The sequence below is a fragment of the Neophocaena asiaeorientalis genome, unplaced genomic scaffold, assembly GCF_003031525.2.
Source record: "Neophocaena asiaeorientalis asiaeorientalis breed wild unplaced genomic scaffold, Neophocaena_asiaeorientalis_V1.1 scaffold43, whole genome shotgun sequence".
NCBI lineage: Eukaryota > Metazoa > Chordata > Mammalia > Artiodactyla > Phocoenidae > Neophocaena > Neophocaena asiaeorientalis.
The window spans coordinates 9,128,553-9,146,125 of record NW_020173674.1 but is presented as its reverse complement, the minus strand read 5'-3'; the positions used below and the strand labels follow the sequence as shown (position 1 = coordinate 9,146,125).

The 17,573-nt window shown below is 47.7% G+C and overlaps 1 protein-coding gene across 1 annotated transcript in view; it reads right to left on the bottom strand.

Annotated features, from left to right (window-relative positions):
* Positions 1-1,170: 1,170 nt before the first annotated feature.
* AHNAK (AHNAK nucleoprotein) overlaps positions 1,171-17,573 on the bottom strand; it is an 81,631-nt gene continuing 65,228 nt past the window's right edge. The window contains exon 6 of the mRNA XM_024748828.1: positions 1,171-1,444. Coding sequence (XP_024604596.1) covers positions 1,437-1,444 — 8 coding nt within the window. The 3' untranslated portion in view covers positions 1,171-1,436. The remainder of the gene's footprint in view (positions 1,445-17,573) is intronic.

Genomic DNA, 17,573 nt, shown 5'->3' with positions numbered 1-17,573 from the left:
ATCCCGCAACTAAAGATACCGCATGCCACAACTAAGACCCAGTGCAGTCAAATAAATATATATTTTTTTAAAAACTAAAAAAAAATTCAAATTTAACCTGACATCTTGTATTATCATCTGCTAAATCTGGCAACCTTAAGATTCCTTCAAGACTCAGCTCCTAGGCTCTTCCTCTAGTGGCTAAGTTAAGACCCATCTGGAAACTAAGACAGTAGATTAAGTACATTACGGAACTGGAGAGCCTTTTTATTCCATCTCTCTACTTCCCGGTGGGACCACATCAATAACCAAGTGGTCCCAGGGAGATAACCCTGACTCCCAAAGACCTGCCATCACTCTCTGGCCAACCCATTGGAGGAAGGCAAGCACTTCATAGGCAGGAAGTTCTAACCAAAGTCAACGCTTTCCCGAAAGTTAGAAGCTCATTGTTTCCCATTGCTCCCTTCTTCGTTCTTGTTTCTCATAGAGATGAGATCAGCTTAGGAAACTGGAGTCTTTGAAACCACAAATCCATCTGAAATGTATTCGTTTCACGATCAATAAATTTCAAGACCTGATTATTTTGCAATTATATTGATGCCGAAAATGCTAAATATTAACCAGATAACCAAAAATTTATCTTTCGATATCTTACACCATAGACAAGAATTTCAGACTGTACCCCAGTGACCGGAAACTTTGAAAAATCCTTTGCCTGGGAATTCCCTCTCTGTCCCGTGGTTAGACTGCAGGGGGTACGGGTTCCGTCCCTGGTTGGGGAAACTTAAGATCCCGCCTGCCACGCGGCGCGGCCAAAGAAAAACAAAAGAAAAGAAAAATCCTTTGCCTAAAGAAGTGTATTGACTGACATGTTGAAAATAGCGGTTTTACTTCTGTGACTAAGGAAGAGAAAGGAGGGAGAGAGGAAGGGGAGAAAGAAAGGAGAGGAAGGAGAGAAGAAGTTGGTGTTCTCTCTGGCACCTCATCATCTGGGGGCAGAAGTCAAACACTGACTCTGAAAAATAGTGTCAGAAAGTCGCTGCCCGTAGCCAACGCTCCCAGTAATTTTTTTTTTTTTTTTCCCAGTAATTTTAACAACGCCAGGGAAGGGAGTAGTGAAAACCACCAAGACTGACCCAGCACAGATGCTTGATAGATGTTTACTGAGTGAATAAGTGAAGGACCACCACCCGAGCCCCATCGTTGCCAAAGCCCACTCTGGTTACAAACCCGATTCCCTTAGAAGTGAAGAAACGCACCAAAAAGAACTGGTGCAGCAGCCCTTCGTCCAGAGCTGGCCGGGACTCTAAAAGCCACCTCGTGGAAGGTATTCCTTTAACTGCAGGTGTTTGTTTCCTTTGGCACAGTGATATGTAATTTCCCATTTTTAGAACAATGCTCCCAAGAACAGTCACAAAAACGACCTTCAGAGGGGGCGGATTTCTTCCTGGCCACGGCTACAGCTCTGTAAAACAACAATAGCAAAGGGGTTTTTATTCAAAACACTGTTTGCATCTCTCCATAAAATCGGGAGGCCTTTTGTTAACTTTTCACAGGCTGAACACAAAAGGTCCCCCCACCCCTTAGAAGAGCACCTCAACAAACTCTTACTTTGGGGAGGGGCCTATACGGAAACGATCCCGCTGTGGGATCTGTTTGGGTCTTGACACGCCTCCCTCTGTGGGTTCCCGTGTGGCAAGGGTGGAAAGGAAGCTCGTAGAAAGCCAGTGTCTGTCCTTCGGGTGCCCTGTGCAAGTCTGAGGCCAGAAGAGGACAGTGTGTTCTTGAGAATGTACCAATAGCAGGCCGAAGGAGGTGCGGAGCCAGGGCGGGATGAGATGCACGCCCTCTGGTCTTAGCCATTAAGGAATCCCTTTCATCATCTCCAAACTGACTTTCTCCCTGCTTCGTAAACTCATAGAGTGGCTCCCAGATTTGAGGATTCCTTCACCCCCTTCCCCATCTACCTGCACCTTCCTTCCATCCCACCACCTCCACCCTGAGGTGCACCCAACTCATCTCCACCTGGACCCGCACGTTTCTCTCCTCACTGGCCTCCTGACCAAGTCGATTTCCCTCCCACGTGGGTGTGCACGTCCGGGCTTCCTCGTACACCTCCCTCCTCAGAAATGTTCCACGGGGGTTTCCCTGGTGGCGCAGTGGTTGAGAGTCCGCCTGCCGATGCAGGGGACGCGGGTTCGTGCCCCGGTCCGGGAAGATCCCACATGCCGCGGAGCGTCTGGGCCCGTGAGCCATGGCCGCTGAGCCTGCGCGTCCGGAGCCTGTGCTCCGCAACGGGAGAGGCCACAACAGTGAGAGGCCCGCGTACCGCAAAAAAAAAAAAAAAAAAAAAAAAAAGAAGAAGGTAGAGGGATTTGAGTTCCTGGAATATCAGGATACACGATGACGTTCTCTTTAAAATATGGTATCTAAGGCTTCTGTGTTTGGGAGGAGTAGCAGGCGAAACAGAGAGCTTTGATGGTGAACGAAGAATCACTCTGAGATCCCAAGCCGAGTGGCAAGAGCTTGGATTGTGGAGCTCGAGTCCTGGCCCCGGCACCTACTAGCTGTGAGTCTCAGACAAGCTAGTGAACCTCTCTAAGCCTCAGTTTCCTCACGTGTAAAATGAGAATAATACCTGGCCGACAGGTGAGTTTCGGTGGATGAAGTGAAAGAATCTGTATAAAGCACCTGGCACATATAAGGATACCCACCACCCCAGTCCAGATATAGACTATTTCTGCAGCCCAGAAAGTTCCCCCTTGCACCATCTCAATCCATATGCCCACCAGCTACGACCATGATTTGACCCATATCTTTGCTTTGTCTCTTCTTGAATTTCATACGAATGGACTCAGGTAATGTGTATTCTGTCACGGTTGTGTGTGTAGCACTCCATCGTATGAATATACCACAGTCTATGTCCCATCTTCTGTTGATGGGATTTGGAGACAACTCCTTTGAACATTCTTTTTTTTTTTTTTATCTTTTGTCCACACCACGTGGCATGTAGGATCTTAGTTCCCCGACTAGGGATCGAACCTGTACCCCCTGCAGCAGAAGCACGGAGTCCTAACCACTGGACCGCCAGGGAATTTCTCCTTTGAACACTCTGTACATATCCTTTTGTCAGCTCAGGCACTGGGTTTGTGTACCTGTGAGTGGAATCACTGGGTTCTAGACTGGGAAAGGTTTAGCTTTACTAGAATCTGCCAAACAATGTTCCTAAGCGGCTGTGCCGTTCCTACACCCCGCACAGCAATGCGTGAGGGTTCCAGTGGCCCCTTATCTTCAGCGACGCCTGGCGCTTGCTCTCATTTTTGCCATTCTGGTGGCTGTGTAGTGGTAGCTTCCTGTGGTTTTAATTTGCATTTTCCCGACGAGTAATGATGTTGAGCACCTTTTCATAGTTTCTTTGACCATCTGGAGATGCTCTTTTGTGAGTGTCTGTAAGGTTTTTGCCCAGTTTTTATTGGGTCATTCGCCTTTTTCTTACTGATTTATAGTGGCTCTTCATTTACTCTGGAAATGAATACTTTGCCTGTTATATGTATTGCAGACATCTTCTGAGACTGAGACTCGCCTTTTCATGTTTTTAATGGTGCCCTTTAAAATTTATTCTTTACTGAAGTATAGTTGATTTACAATGCTGTGTTAGTTTCAGGTGTACAGCAAAGTGATTCAGACACACACACATACACACACACACACACACATAGACACACATATATTCTCTTTCAGACTCTTTTCCAGTATACGTTATTACAAGATATTGAATAGAGTTCCCTGTGCTATATAGTAGAGCTTTATTGTTTATCTATTTTATACGTAGTAGCGTTTATCTGTCAATCCCAAACTCCTAATTTATCCCTCCCCTCCCTTTCCCCTTTGGTAACCACAAGTTTGTTCTCCATGTCTGTGAGTCTATTTCCATTTTGTAAATAAGTTCATTTGTATCATTTTTTTAGATTCCGCATATGAGCGATATCATCTGATGTTTACCTTTCTTTGTCTGACTGACTTCATTTAGTACGATAATCTCTAGGTCCATCCATGTATGTGCATATGGCATTATTTCATTCTTTTTTAATGGCTGAGTAACATTCCGTTGTAAATATATGCATATATACCCACATCTTCTTTACCCATTCCTCTGTTGATGGACATCTAGGTGCTTCCATGTCTTGGTTGTTGTGAATAGTGCTGCAGTGAACATTGGGGTGCATGTACCTTTTTGAATTAGTGTTTTCGTCTTTTCCTGTTTTCAATGGTACCTTATTATGAAGAGAGCCTTCTAATTTTGATACAGTCCAATGTCGCCATTTTTCTTCTACGGTTAGAAGTGCTTTTGGTGTTCTCTTTTAGAAATGTTTACCTACCCCCGCGGTCATGAGTACACTCTATGCTAATTTCTTTTCATCGTGTGTTCATGGTGTCTTCCTCTCGAGCTGGAGAGAACTGAGTGGTTGTTAATTCAATGAGGAGCAAAGGTCTCACAGAAAAAATGAAGCATGACCGACTCACATGATAATGTTCACACAGCAATGACTGCCTAAGTCTTTGGACCATCCAGCCTGTTACCTTAAAGCCACTTGGTGGCATTAACAGGCACCATTGCTGACTGGCTGCACTGCTGAAATTCCATAGGAGGAGCTGCAGAGGAGCGGTATCTTCCAGAGTGACCAAGGAAGGGGGATGGCAATCCCCCCAGCACTGGTTTATACTCTCAGGCCAGCAGCTCGCTTTCACAACCCACACCGTGATCACCTTACAAACACATCCTTCTCCACCCTAGCAATGTTTTCTCTCCCCATTTATACACCTTTTCCCCATGCGTTTCCTCTGCTCCCTGAATTTTCCCTTTCATTATCATTTGTCTAATCACTTATCATCTCGGGCGCATTTGTTATACATTTGCCTTTTAAATCATTTCTTTCCTTCTGGCTCTCCTTCCCTAAAGCAGGGTTTCTCAGCCTCAGTACTACTGACATTTTGGACCGGATACTTCTGTGTCATGGGGGCCGGTGCCTACACTGTAGGATGCACGGCTCTCCCTGTTTCTCTCTTTTCCTTCCTACCTTTCTTCTCAGTGTCAATCAAGAGGCCCGCGGGAAAAGTGAGGGGGTGGCTGAGAGGTGAATCATAGCTTTCTCAAGCTCAAAGGGGCCTCAGATACAATCTAGCGCAACCTCCACTTTTACAGATGAGGAAACGGATTCGAGAGGGGGAGGGAGAGGATGCATCCGAGACGCATATGTGGTGGGCTGGGGGAGGGGAGGACGAGTGCCAGGCCAAACAGGAAAGTAAAATTCCAGGGCCTGAAGCAGTATTTCCAGTCCCACCGGGGAACCTGGGATCGCTTCCCACAGCTCGTTTCTTTCTCCAAGCTGCGAGTCCCATTCCAGAAACAACACGGGGCTACTCAGATGGAGGTGCAGACCCAGATCCACCATGAGTGCCTGTCCCTGGGAGCCATGCCAGAGCCTCCAGTGGACACAGATGACCACCAGTTCCAACGGGGATGTTTCGTGCTGACTAATGCCATGGCTGCATCCTAACTTAATCCTATAATCGTGAGCTAAATGGCGGTCAGGCCACCCGGCCACACCTGTCCCAGTGGAGAAGTTACAGAGCAAGAGACCATGAGAGGGGGAGGGAACCCCAAGACCATGTCAGTCCTGGCCCTGTCTCCAGGAAGACAGGCGATGGGATGCCCAGGGCAGCCGAGAGCCCTCAGCCAGCATCTCCCAAGTCATGGTGGGCGTTAACACTTGTCGAGACCTTACTATGCACCGGACGCTCTTCTAAATACCTTGTAAATACATGAACTCAGTCCATCCTCCCCCGGAGACACTGTCATTCTCCCATGTTGGAGATGCGGGTATGGGACCTGGGGAAACCCTGGCCAAGTAGCAGGTTGCTCTCCTGGAGCATCTTTACGGGGTCACAAGTCAACACAAATCGCCCTGCTCCTTACTTGTAGCTAATGTCAACCTCACCCCCCTCAGACACACGTGGACCCCTGGTGTGTAAAAGCCTGGTGTGTAAAAACCAAGATATATATACACACAGTGGAGTACTACTCAGCCATAAAGAAAAGAATGAACTAATGCCATCTGAAGCAAAATGGATGGACCTAGAGATTATCAGACTAAGTGAAGTAAGTCAGACAGAGAAGGACAAATATATGACATCTCTTACATGTGGAATCTAAAATATGATACAAATGAACTTATTTACAAGACAGAAACAGACTCACAGACATGGAGAACAAACCTATGGTTACCAAAGGGGGGGAGGGTGGAGAGGGATAAGTTAAGAGTATGGGATTAACAAGTACAAAACAGATATAAAATAGATACACAGCAAGGTCCTACTGTACAGCACAGAAAACTGTATTCAATATCCTGTAATAAACCATAATGGAAAAGAATCTGAAAAAGTATATATATATATATAACTGAATCACTTTGCTGTACACCAGAAACTAACAGAATACTGTAAATCAACTATATTTCAATTTAAAAATTGTTAAATAAAAATAAATTTCAAAAAGAAAACTTACACCAGGAACTTACGCAAAGCTCTGGGTGGCGGTCAAAATTTTAGTGGTACATGATGAATATTTTTACTTTAACAGTTATGAACTTGTTTCAGTGCTTATTAGAAAAATTCTGGGTTTCATTTATGGTAATTATATAAAGATTTCTTTTTCTAATTAAATGTAAGGTTTTTTTTTTTAAGTACAGTTTTTAAAATAAACCTACTTAAAGACAGTTATTAAACAAATAGTATACGATGGCATGTGGATGTGGCAGAAATTGTGATGATGGCACTGGAGTGACTTAAGCTTGGGTAACTCTGCCCTGGTCTTGTCACATCTTGAAGACAGCTGACCCCTGCCCTAGCCCCTGCAGGGCTGTGCCTCCCCCTCCCTCCTCTTACGCCCTCCGGCTGTCTCTGCCCCTTTCCACATGTGGGTCAGTCACTTTTGGATTCTCTCTGCTTTCTGGTGATGAAAGAGTAATCCAACAAGGCCGCTAAATGAACTAAAATCCACAAATAAGAGGCCAAATGTGATGACAGAGAGGAATGAGGAAACCCCACCCCATTCTTTGGACACAGTCCTGGGCCTTCTGCCCCCAGCTGGCCTTACGAGGCACCAGCTGGGGAAACGCCAGCCCCGGGGTCCTCCGCTGAGGATCCCTCCCAGGCGCTGGTCTGTGGGCTGGACGATGTGCTCAAGGACCCTGCACTCTCCACCTCCTGCAGGGGACACAGTGGCAGGGAGCAACCTCGTGGCTCCAAAATCAAGAGCCCACAGGGAGTCCCATGTGTTCGACGGCCCCCTCTGCTCACTCAGCCTCTGACGGTACTGCCTTCCTGGTGGTACAGGAAGGACTGCTCTTCCTTGTCAAATAGAGAAAGTTTTAAAAGAATACTCGCAAATGAGATTGGGAGGACTCACTCAAAGCCCCAGGGATATGATGATAAATAATAGGCTGGGATTCCAACCAGCCACCAAAACCCGGTGTCCCCAGAGATTCTCAGAAGACGGGAATCAAATGCTACCTGCCTGCGAGTGCCCGGCCGGCTGTTGCCTCCTTCTGGGCGCTGCCTCCCCCAGAGCTTGGCGGGTACCTGGCCAAGGAAGCCTGAGCCTCTGGGGCCATTGTTCTCCCTCAGAAGAGGATCTCAAAAGCAGAAGGAAATCAGAAACAGCCACACAATGAATACCAGATTCTCCTTTCTCTCTGCCTCGGCTGCCAAGAGATTAAGCAGGGCTGGCTGACAGCGCACCCCACCCAGCAGCTGTTCACCCTCCAGGACGTCCTCGCTAAGGGAAAGGCTGTTCCCCCAGGCCTCACTGTTCTCTACTGATGTCCACAGTGTCCAATTTTCCTTCTCCAGATAGATGCTGTTTCCTCGAGGGCATAGACGCATCTGGGGTTTCCTTCCCACAAGGCACAACAGGGACAAGTTACAGGCACTCTGTGTTTGTTGATTGAGTAGCTGATTGCCTCTGGGCACCCTCCTAAACACTTCACAGGTATAAACTCATTGACTCTCCACAGCCATCCCGTGCCGGAGAAACTATCGTTAGTCCCACTTTAGAGATGACGAAGTGGGGTCCAGGCGACCCAGCCAATGCGCAGGACTGATCCAATCATGGCAGCTTTAATGGGATCAAATGATTCTGTTCCTCACTTCTTACCAGCATCAGCCTCCCCCAGCGACTCCGTGAACGTGCGTGGAGCCCAAAGTCCTACCCCACGGGCTGGGTAAAGAGGGTGACCACACGGCAGACATATCCCCTTCAGAACCCACACCCCGAGGCAGCATGTGATGGGGATGGACAGGAAGGAGATTCTGAAGAGGAGACACACAGAACTAGTGTCAGTCTTACCAACTCAGCATCTGAACATTCCTGCTAAGAACTTTTTCTTAAAAATGCATTTTTTTTTCTGTTGGGGCTATTAGTCACTTCAACATAATATTGTGTGCTATGCCTCCTACGTAAGCAGACACGAGCTTCCAAGGTTGTGGAATATTGAGCTCATGCATCTAGTCAAACTGCTGTCTGCTTTTTGCTGCAGCCATAGCTACGATCTGAGTAAACAGAGGAGAGGGTTTGGCTCCCAGTTCTACGAGCTGGGCGCTGTGCCATCATCCCGTGAAACAAAAGGGGAAAGATTTCGGAAGTGACAGGCCAGGGCTAATGGGGAAGAAAAGTGCCATCCTATTCCAGGGGCTACTGAGCAGGGTCAAAACTCCCCATAGAGGGATGGTGACGGAGCAAGAAGGCATTCCCTTAATCCCTGTGAGAAGCCAGCACATTTTATAACTGTGGGCAGCGGAGGGAGGAGACAAGCACTGTAACCCACCACCCTGCAGATAAGCTCAGGCTTGGAAGATGCCAGCAAACCCCAGCTTGTAAGTGGGGGACCTTGACCTGGCTCCCAAGTCCTCTCTGTGCAGCCCAGGACTCTCCCTCTCCACCCTGCTGCCCGTCGGCTACAGGATCTGGCGGCTCCATGCTGTGTGTGAAGTGACCTCCACCCTCTGGGTTGCATCATGCAATAGCCATGCCCCTGACCATGTCCTGGGTGGCTGCGTCCATCTGAACAAGAAAACTCAAGGATAGGCTTTGTCCTTGGACCTTCCGGTGTACGACCACAGGAATGTGGTCTGTCTCTTTAGAGTCTATTATATCAGATGTTAAAATGATGGGTTGATGGAAAGATCAATATCATGAATTCAATCTCTAAGTGAGCCCATTGTCACATCAAGGAAAATAAGGACTCTCTGTCTCTCCTGGGAGTCTTCACCGTCCTCCCCACTTCCCTCCTCCTTCCCCCCAGTCTCAGAAGGCATCTGAGTCCCTTCAGAAAAGCCTCCCCACTTGTTCCAGTAACAGCCACCACCTCTTGTGCACTGATCCCATTCCCATGCTTCTTTCAGAGCACAGGAATCAACTATCCCATCTTGCCTCAAAATCCCTACCCTCTCTCTCCTGCTGGCTTCTTTTGCTCCGCCTATAAAAATCTTCAAGTCTGTCCCGGATGAAAAGTCAGACCTCCTGTGTCTGCCTCCTGTGCCCAGAGACCGTCCCATCTCTCCTCTTAGCTTTAACTCCAAACTTCCTGGTAGCCCACTTTCATCTCCTCAACTTCTCCCAGGGATTCCTAAGCCCCTGCCGGGTGCAGCCCAGCCCGGCTACTGGATGGGAACTGCCTCTCAAGGGCCACAAATACTTTACAAGCATCGAATCCAGCGGCCACTTCTCGACACCCATCCCATTTGACCTCTCTGTAGCAGTGAACCCAACGGAAAAGACTCTTCCTTGTGAGATGTACTTGGGGCCAGTACTGCTTGTTGCTGACTCAAAGCCATTTCCCTTCTCCTTAGCTGGCAGAATCCCAACTTAGTTCAAGGACAGGAAAGAGACTCTTTTATTTCAGCAAGATGGGCACAGCTTCTGGTCCAAGGGCAGCATGGGTCCTTTCTGACCAGCGGGATATAGGGGGAGATAAGTGGGGGTCTTCTGGGGACAACCCCTCTACCACCACCCACCCCCACCAATACAAGGGAGCCGTGAGGACAATGTCTGCCCAGGCTGTTCCCTTTTCTGTCTTTGAACTCAGTCGTGTGAGGATGTGATGCCTGGAGCTGAGGGGAGATCAAAAGGACCTCAGTGGCACTGACCAGAGATTTGCTACTGACCACCTCAACCATGAGAAAAATAATCCTTCTTACTCACAGACACAGAAAACAAACTAATGGTTACCAAAGGGGAAAGGGGGTGGGGGGAGGGATAAACTGAGAGGTTGGCATTAACATATACACACTACTATATATAAAGCAGATAACCAACAAGGACCTACTGTATAGCACAGGGAACTACACTCAATATTATGTAATAACCTATAAGGGAAAAGAATCTGAAAAAGAATATATGTATTCTGAATTGCTGTGCTGTATACCTGAAACTTACACGATATTGTAAATCAACTATACTTTAATTTTTAAAAATAATCCCTCTTGTCTACATCACCCCTGGACACTTTTGCTGTTACCTGCAGCCGAAAGTATACCCTACCAATGTGGCACTCCTCTCTTTTACTGACACTACCTCCCTATCCCCTGGTCTCAAGTCCCCTTGACAGCCCCTCTGCCACCCCTTGACTATCAGCGTTCTCCTGGCCGCCTGTGCTCCTTAAGTGTATAGCCCCATCAGCCACCTGTCCATCGATTCAACAAACGCCTGTTGGCACCTTCTCTGTGCCAGGCTGCCCTATAGGCTTGCCACTCCAGTGGGGGAGACAAACAATGAACAAGATGAACAAATGAAAATGTCAAGTTGTGAACAGTGAGTGCTCTGAGTGAAATGATTGGCTAAAGAGGATGATGAGGGGCTTCCCTGGTGGCGCAGTGGTTGGGAGTCCGCCTGCCAATGCAGGGGACACGGGTTCGATCCCTGGTCCGGGAGGATCCCACGTGCCTCACAGCAGCGAAGCCCGTGCACCACAACTACTGAGCCTGCGCTCTAGAGCTCTCGAACCGCAACTGCTGAGCCCGCGCGCCTAGAGCCCGTGCTCCGCAACGGGAGGGGCCACCACAGTGAGAAGTCTGCGCACCACAACGAAGGGTAGACCCCTCTCGCCGCAACTAGAGAAAGGCCCGCACGCAGCAACGAAGACCCAGCGCTGCCATAAATAAATAAAAATAAATAAAGAGGATGATGAGAAGGATGTTGAGTCTCCTTAGGTCCTGGGCGGTAAGCTGAGAGGGAACACTTAGGCTGAAGTCTGAAGGATGAAAAGAAGCTGGCCATGCAAAGATGAGGCAGAGCATTCCAGACACTGGGATCCATGATGGACCCAAAGGAGGAAAGACTTGGTGCATCATGGGGACCCCAAGGAAGCCAGTGAGGCCAAAGAAGAGTGATGGGAGGCGGGAAGTCAGATGAAGGCGAGATCCAGGATAGAAGAGTGTGAGCCATGGGATGGTGGTGATTGTCATGCTAAGTGCAGTTGGAAATCACTGGGTAAGAGGATTAACAGTCAAATTTGTGTTCCTAAAACAAATGGCTGGAATTTGGAGCCAGAGTGGAAACAGGAACCCAGTGTGGATTCACAGTCTCCCAGGTGAGAGATGGTGGTGGCTCGACCTTGGATGGTGGCAGTAGAGATGGAGAGAGATCGTGTGTTTCCTTTGTGATGTAGTCCCAAGATGCACATGATGGGACTTGCTGGTGAGTGGGATACAAGGGATGAGGAAAAGGGAGGCATGGAGGATGACACTCATATGTTCTACCTTGGACACAAGGGAGAGTAGTGCAATTTGCTGAGAAAAGAATTTGGGAGTGAGGGAGGCAAGCCATTTTTGGAGTTTCATTTTGGAAATGCTGAGTTTGAAATGCCTCCAGAGACATCCAAGTGAAGGGGGCAAGGCTGGAGCTCAAGGAATTGAGAATTTGGAGATTATCAGCCTAGAAATGGTCTTTAAAGTCACAGGAATTGATGCGATCCATTGAGTAAAGCATAGAAAGAATAGAATAGGGCTTTTCAAGTTAGAAGTATCATTTATTTTTCACTTCCTCTCTTCTCTTCATGTGTTAGAATGCCACATCCTATTAGTTCTAAATTCAGAACACTTCTTAAAGCTGTCCTCTCTCCCTTGCCATGGCTCGTGCCCTTCCAGCCTTCACCGTGCCTCCCCTGGAGATTTTCAACCAACACCTGGCCTTTGGTCCCTCCAGTTCACCCTTCACTCTGTCACCTGTGGGGTCTGCCTCTGCTCAGCTGGAGCAAAACTGAAACCAGAGCGTCCAGGAGGGGACCGCAGAGAAGCAGTCATGGAACGACACCAGGCTGGAATGGCGTCACCTAGACCTGAGCTGGAGAGGCACCAGCAACAGAGAGAGAACCAGGTGCCCAGGTCAGTAACCACGGCAACCGGGGAGGGCGCGGCAGATGCTGGCCATATATCCTATTAAGCATCCATCTCTGGCCGGGGTTGGCTTTATTGGCACAGTTCACTCACACCAGCCAATACCCAGCATGCCAGGGGGTCCTCTCTAAAGCAGACAATAGCAATAACAAAACTAGCAATGGCTAACATTTACTGAGCACTTACAATGTGCCAGGCACCGTGCCAAACACTTCACGTATGGTCCCTCGTTTAATAAAACAACCCTATCTACAAGGCAAGCGGAAAACTGAGGCTAAGGAAGAACAGCTTGTAGGGGGTGGGGGGGCTGGAACTGGATGCAGGCAGCCCCTCTCTGGAGCCAGAGGTCCTACCCACGATGCTGCACAGCCTGTTCCTTTGCATTGTCTGCAGAAGGGGTTAGTGGATTGGGGGTCTGTTAGATTCCTGTAGTTTCTTGCTAGTTGCTATTATTTGAGGGGTGGGGAAGGTGGGAAGGAACTGGCAGAACAGTCTCCTAGCGACTGCCTCATTAGAACCATCACAGTCCCTGCCATGTTTTTATCTTGGAGACCCAGCTAGTCAATAGCAGAGCCAGGATTTGAACCCAGGACTTGAACTTGGCACTGCACCACTGTCTTCCAAGAAGGTCACAGTCTGGTGTCCACAGGAGGGGAGAGAGCCCTCAGGGGGATTTCAGCTCACCCAGAGGAGTGGGGACTGGAGGAGGCTGGAAGCAGGAGATGGAGTTTGAATTGTAGGTCCGGATGTAGGGGCTCTGCTCCCGGAACACATCTCAGCAAGAGGACTGTGTCTAAACGCACTGCCATGTACACAGTCAGAAGCTCTAAGTTAACTCTGAGGCCACCAAAGGGTTTGGAAAGAATACCATCTTCCACCACCAGCCAGCACCCTCAGAATGACCATGGACAGAGAGACTGTGGAAAACCAAACTACAGAAATAACAACGCGAGGTGTGAATAAGAAGACATCAGGAACTATACTCAATATTTAGTAATAAACTATAAGGGAAAAGAATCTGAAAAAAAGATTATATATATATATATATATATATATCTGAGTCACTTTGCTGTACACCTGAAACTAACACAACATTGTAAGTTAACTATATTTCAATTAGAAAAAGAAAAAAAAAGGACATCTCTTCCACTTTATCCTTTGGCATCAGGGAAAAGGGAGCATCCCCGAACCCAGAGGATAAGTAAGTCCTTTACGGCCACCCGACCTCCAGGTCCTGTTCCATCAACCCTATCACTAAGGGCCCTTGAGGACACCAGAGCATCACTTCACCTTAGAATAAGGCTTAGCCTGTAAGCAACAGCAGTGACAGCTGCCCACCAAGAATAAGGACAGGGCTACTTCCTCACCGCCCGGGGCCAGAACATCAGAGCCGCAAGGGGCTTTAGTGATGGTCCCCCTCAGTCCCCTCACCAGAGGGGTCACCCGGTGCAGGGGTGTTTTGAGACAGGAGAGTCTGATGTGAGCCTCAGGCGATGGCCACTTCTTGCAACTAACCCACCCTCTGTGCAGACCCCCTGCCAAAACATGCCACGTCAGCCCTCATAATGAACAAAGCCAAGCTTTGTAAGCACTGAATGACTTTGGAGGGTGGGAGGAGGGAAAAACATTGGCCAGTACTCACGTTACTCACTTTACAGCTCTGATTTCGTTCCCCTGCATATCAGAGGGAGTTCTGGCTCTACCTGGCTCCTGCCTGTGTCAGAAGATCAGGAGCTGACTCTGTCTCCTCCATTTCCCCAAGCCTAGCAGGTGTGGTACCTGAACCACCTGGCCCAGGCCCACCTGGGGGCCTGATCACATCAAATTCCTGGCCCCCACTTCAGATCTACTGACTCAGACCCTCCAGGATGGGGCCCAGGAATCTGTATGTGTCCAGAACCCCAGCTGATTCTGAGATTCACTGCCGTGCTGACTCCTTTATTTAATCGTGGCCCGTCCCACTGGGGAAATCAGCCCGGCCCTGATGGGGACCACGGGGAGGGGAACCAACCATCCTGGTGTGGACTGAGGGGTTTCCTGGGACATGGGACTTCCAGGGCTAAAGCCAGGACAGTCCAGGGCAAGCCGGGATGCTTGGTTAGCCTATAGCCCCTTCAAAACCCCATGCAGGACATAGAGCAGGGGTTGCCAAGCTCACAGGTGAGAGATTATCTCCAAATCACTCGTACTTGGGATTGGAATGGTGTTGGGATGCTCTCAGAGCCGAATGTGAGCGTGGGTGATATGCTGAGATTTCACAACACTTCAAAGGAAAAAAGGAAGTCAGACCATGAGGAACTGACTCAGGGGCTCTAGAAAAGGGCCCATCTTCCCCAGACTGTCCCCTCCCCAAAACCTACCATTGCCACTGTGTGCTGAAAGCAGCAAACACCTATGCTGAGCTGACTGTTCCCTCAGGATCAGGGGGGTCACCCTGGGCAGGAGGAAGTCATGACAATCATGGGGTTCAGAGGAGAACCAGAACGTCTCCTGGAGATCAAACAGCCCTGGTCCCCCATTTCTCAGGTGAGAAAACTAAGGTCCAGAGGACCACATGATTGGCAGGGTCACACAGCTAACAGCCCAAAGGTGACCTCAGTCTTCCTGTTCTCCGCACTCCTCCACAAGCCCTTCTGCTGGGCAAAAAAAAGGACCCGTGCAGGAAGGGAAACTAGAAATAGTAATTGAGGAGGGGGCTGGACGCATAGACTGATCAGAGCAAAAGAGTGTGTGAGGGATCATGGTGCTTTAACCCACGTTACAGATGAGGAAACTGAGGCACACAGAGGTCCAAGGTAGTTCCCATGGTTACATACAGGAAACGTGTCTTGCAGGTCACTTCAGGCCTGTCCACAGTGGCTATAGAAGTGGATTCTGCCAGCAGATCTTAAGATGTGCTGTATCTGAAATGAGGGACTCACGTGACAATGTCCAGCAGAAATGTGGGCTGGACCACAAAGAGCTGGACACTTGGATCCAGAGACCCTGTCCCAAAGCCTTCAGCCTGGGAGAGCTTTCCCAGAAAGAGTGCATACCCAGGCCAAGTGGGGCTTACCTTGGAGAGAGCATCGGGGGTGACGCCCACTTTTCCCTTTCAACAGTTTTGAGTTGTCTGAAATAATTGGTAAAAACTTGGCTTTTTTGTCATATCTTTAAAAAATGATCGTACAGCCCAGGGAACAGTATTCACTATCTTGTAATAAATTATAATGGAAAAGAATTTTTTTTAATATATATGTGTAACCAAATCACTTTGCTGTACACCTGAACCTAACACAGTATTGTAAACCAACTATCCTTCAATAAAAAAAGAAAAAAATGATTCAAGGGAAAATAAGCCTTTCTTTAGTGGATAGAGAAGAGCAGGAAGCTAAGCCCTGAGCTTTGCAAGCAGACAGGTGAGGACAGTGGGATTTTAAGGTTGAGGATGAGATTACAGAAAGAAGATCAGGGCTTCCCTGGTGGCGCAGTGGCTGAGAATCCACCTGCCAATGCAAGGGACACGGGTTCGAGTCCTGGTCCGGGAAGATCCCAAATGCCGCGGAGCAACTAAGCCCGTGCGCCACAACTATTGAGCCTGTGCTCTAGAGCCCACAGGCCACAACTACTGAGCCAGTGTGTCACAACTACTGAAGCTTGTGCACCTGGACCCCGAGCTCCAAAACAACAGAAGCCACGACAATGAGAAGCCCACACACCGCAATGAAGAGTAGCCCCTGCTCACTGCAACTAGAGAAAGCCCGCGCACAGCAGCAAAGATGCAACACAGCCAAAAATAAAAAGTAAATAAATAAATAAATTTATTAAAAAAGAGAGAGAGAAAGAAAGAAGATCAAAGGATCCCCCACTAACTGGAGGGAAGTTGGTTGGGATGTCCTGGAGAGGGGGTGTCTGTATCGCAGTAGTGTTGGAATCTAAATTGCCTTTTTAAGCACATTAAGATTATTTAATCTGGAGATCATAAGACATTTCCAATTTTCATACTCAAGAGTAAGAGAAGGACAATATTTAAGGATTTTAGAACTAATTTCTAAAAAAGTGTTTTGAGTTCTCCATAATTGAGAATTCAAAAATATTCTCTCCAAGTCCATGACAAAATGGGGACAATCTTCCAGGAACGGACGTCTCTGTGGTTGGCCCAGTAAAACCTTGGCGTTGTGGAACCCTCGGGGAATGAATGAGTCACTTTATAGAGTAGAATTTCCTGAATGGCTGAAGATGAAACCTTTAAGGGATAGACATTTAAACTTTTAAATAGAAGTCTTTCTAAAACGGCCTCTTGGCCTCCTGCATTCTAAAACAGGGTAGCTGGGACCTCGTTTCAGCAACCCCATTTCTAGGTGGCACCCTAGGGCTTAAGAGGGCCTGAGACTACTCCACTTTCAGTATCTTACATGCAGAACTTTCCCTCTATAACCCTCCTACACTGCTGGTAGGAATGTAAGTTGGTGCAGCCACTATGGAAAACACTGTGGAGCTTCCTCAGAAAACTAAAAATAGAATTAACATATGATTCAGCAATATTCCCGGACAAAACTATAATTCAAAAAGATACACGCACGCTTATGTTCACAGCAGCACTTCACAATAGCCAAGACATGGAAACAACCTAAATGTCCATTGACAGATGAATGGATAAAGAAGATATGGTACGTATAGACAACGGAATACTACTCAGCCATAAAAAAGAACGAAATGATGCCACTTGCAGCTACATGGATGCAACTAGAGATTATCATACTAAATAAAGTAAGTCAGAAAGACAAATACCGTATGATATCACTTATATGTGGAATCTAAAACATTGCACAAATGAACCTATCTATAAAACAGAAACAGACTCACAGACATAGAGAACAGACTTGTGGTTGCCAAGGGGGAGGTTGGTGGGGGAGGGAAGTGTGGGATTAGCAGATGTAAACTATTATATATAGGATGGATAAAAAACAAGGACCTACTGTATAGCACAGGGAACTATATTCAATATCCTGGGATAAACCATCATGGAAAAGAATATTAAAAAAAGAATGTGTGTGTGTGTATAACTGAGTCAGTTTTCTGTACAGCTGAGATTGCCACAACAGGGTAAATCAATTATACTTCAATAAAATAATTAACAACAACAAAAAAAGAACTTTCCC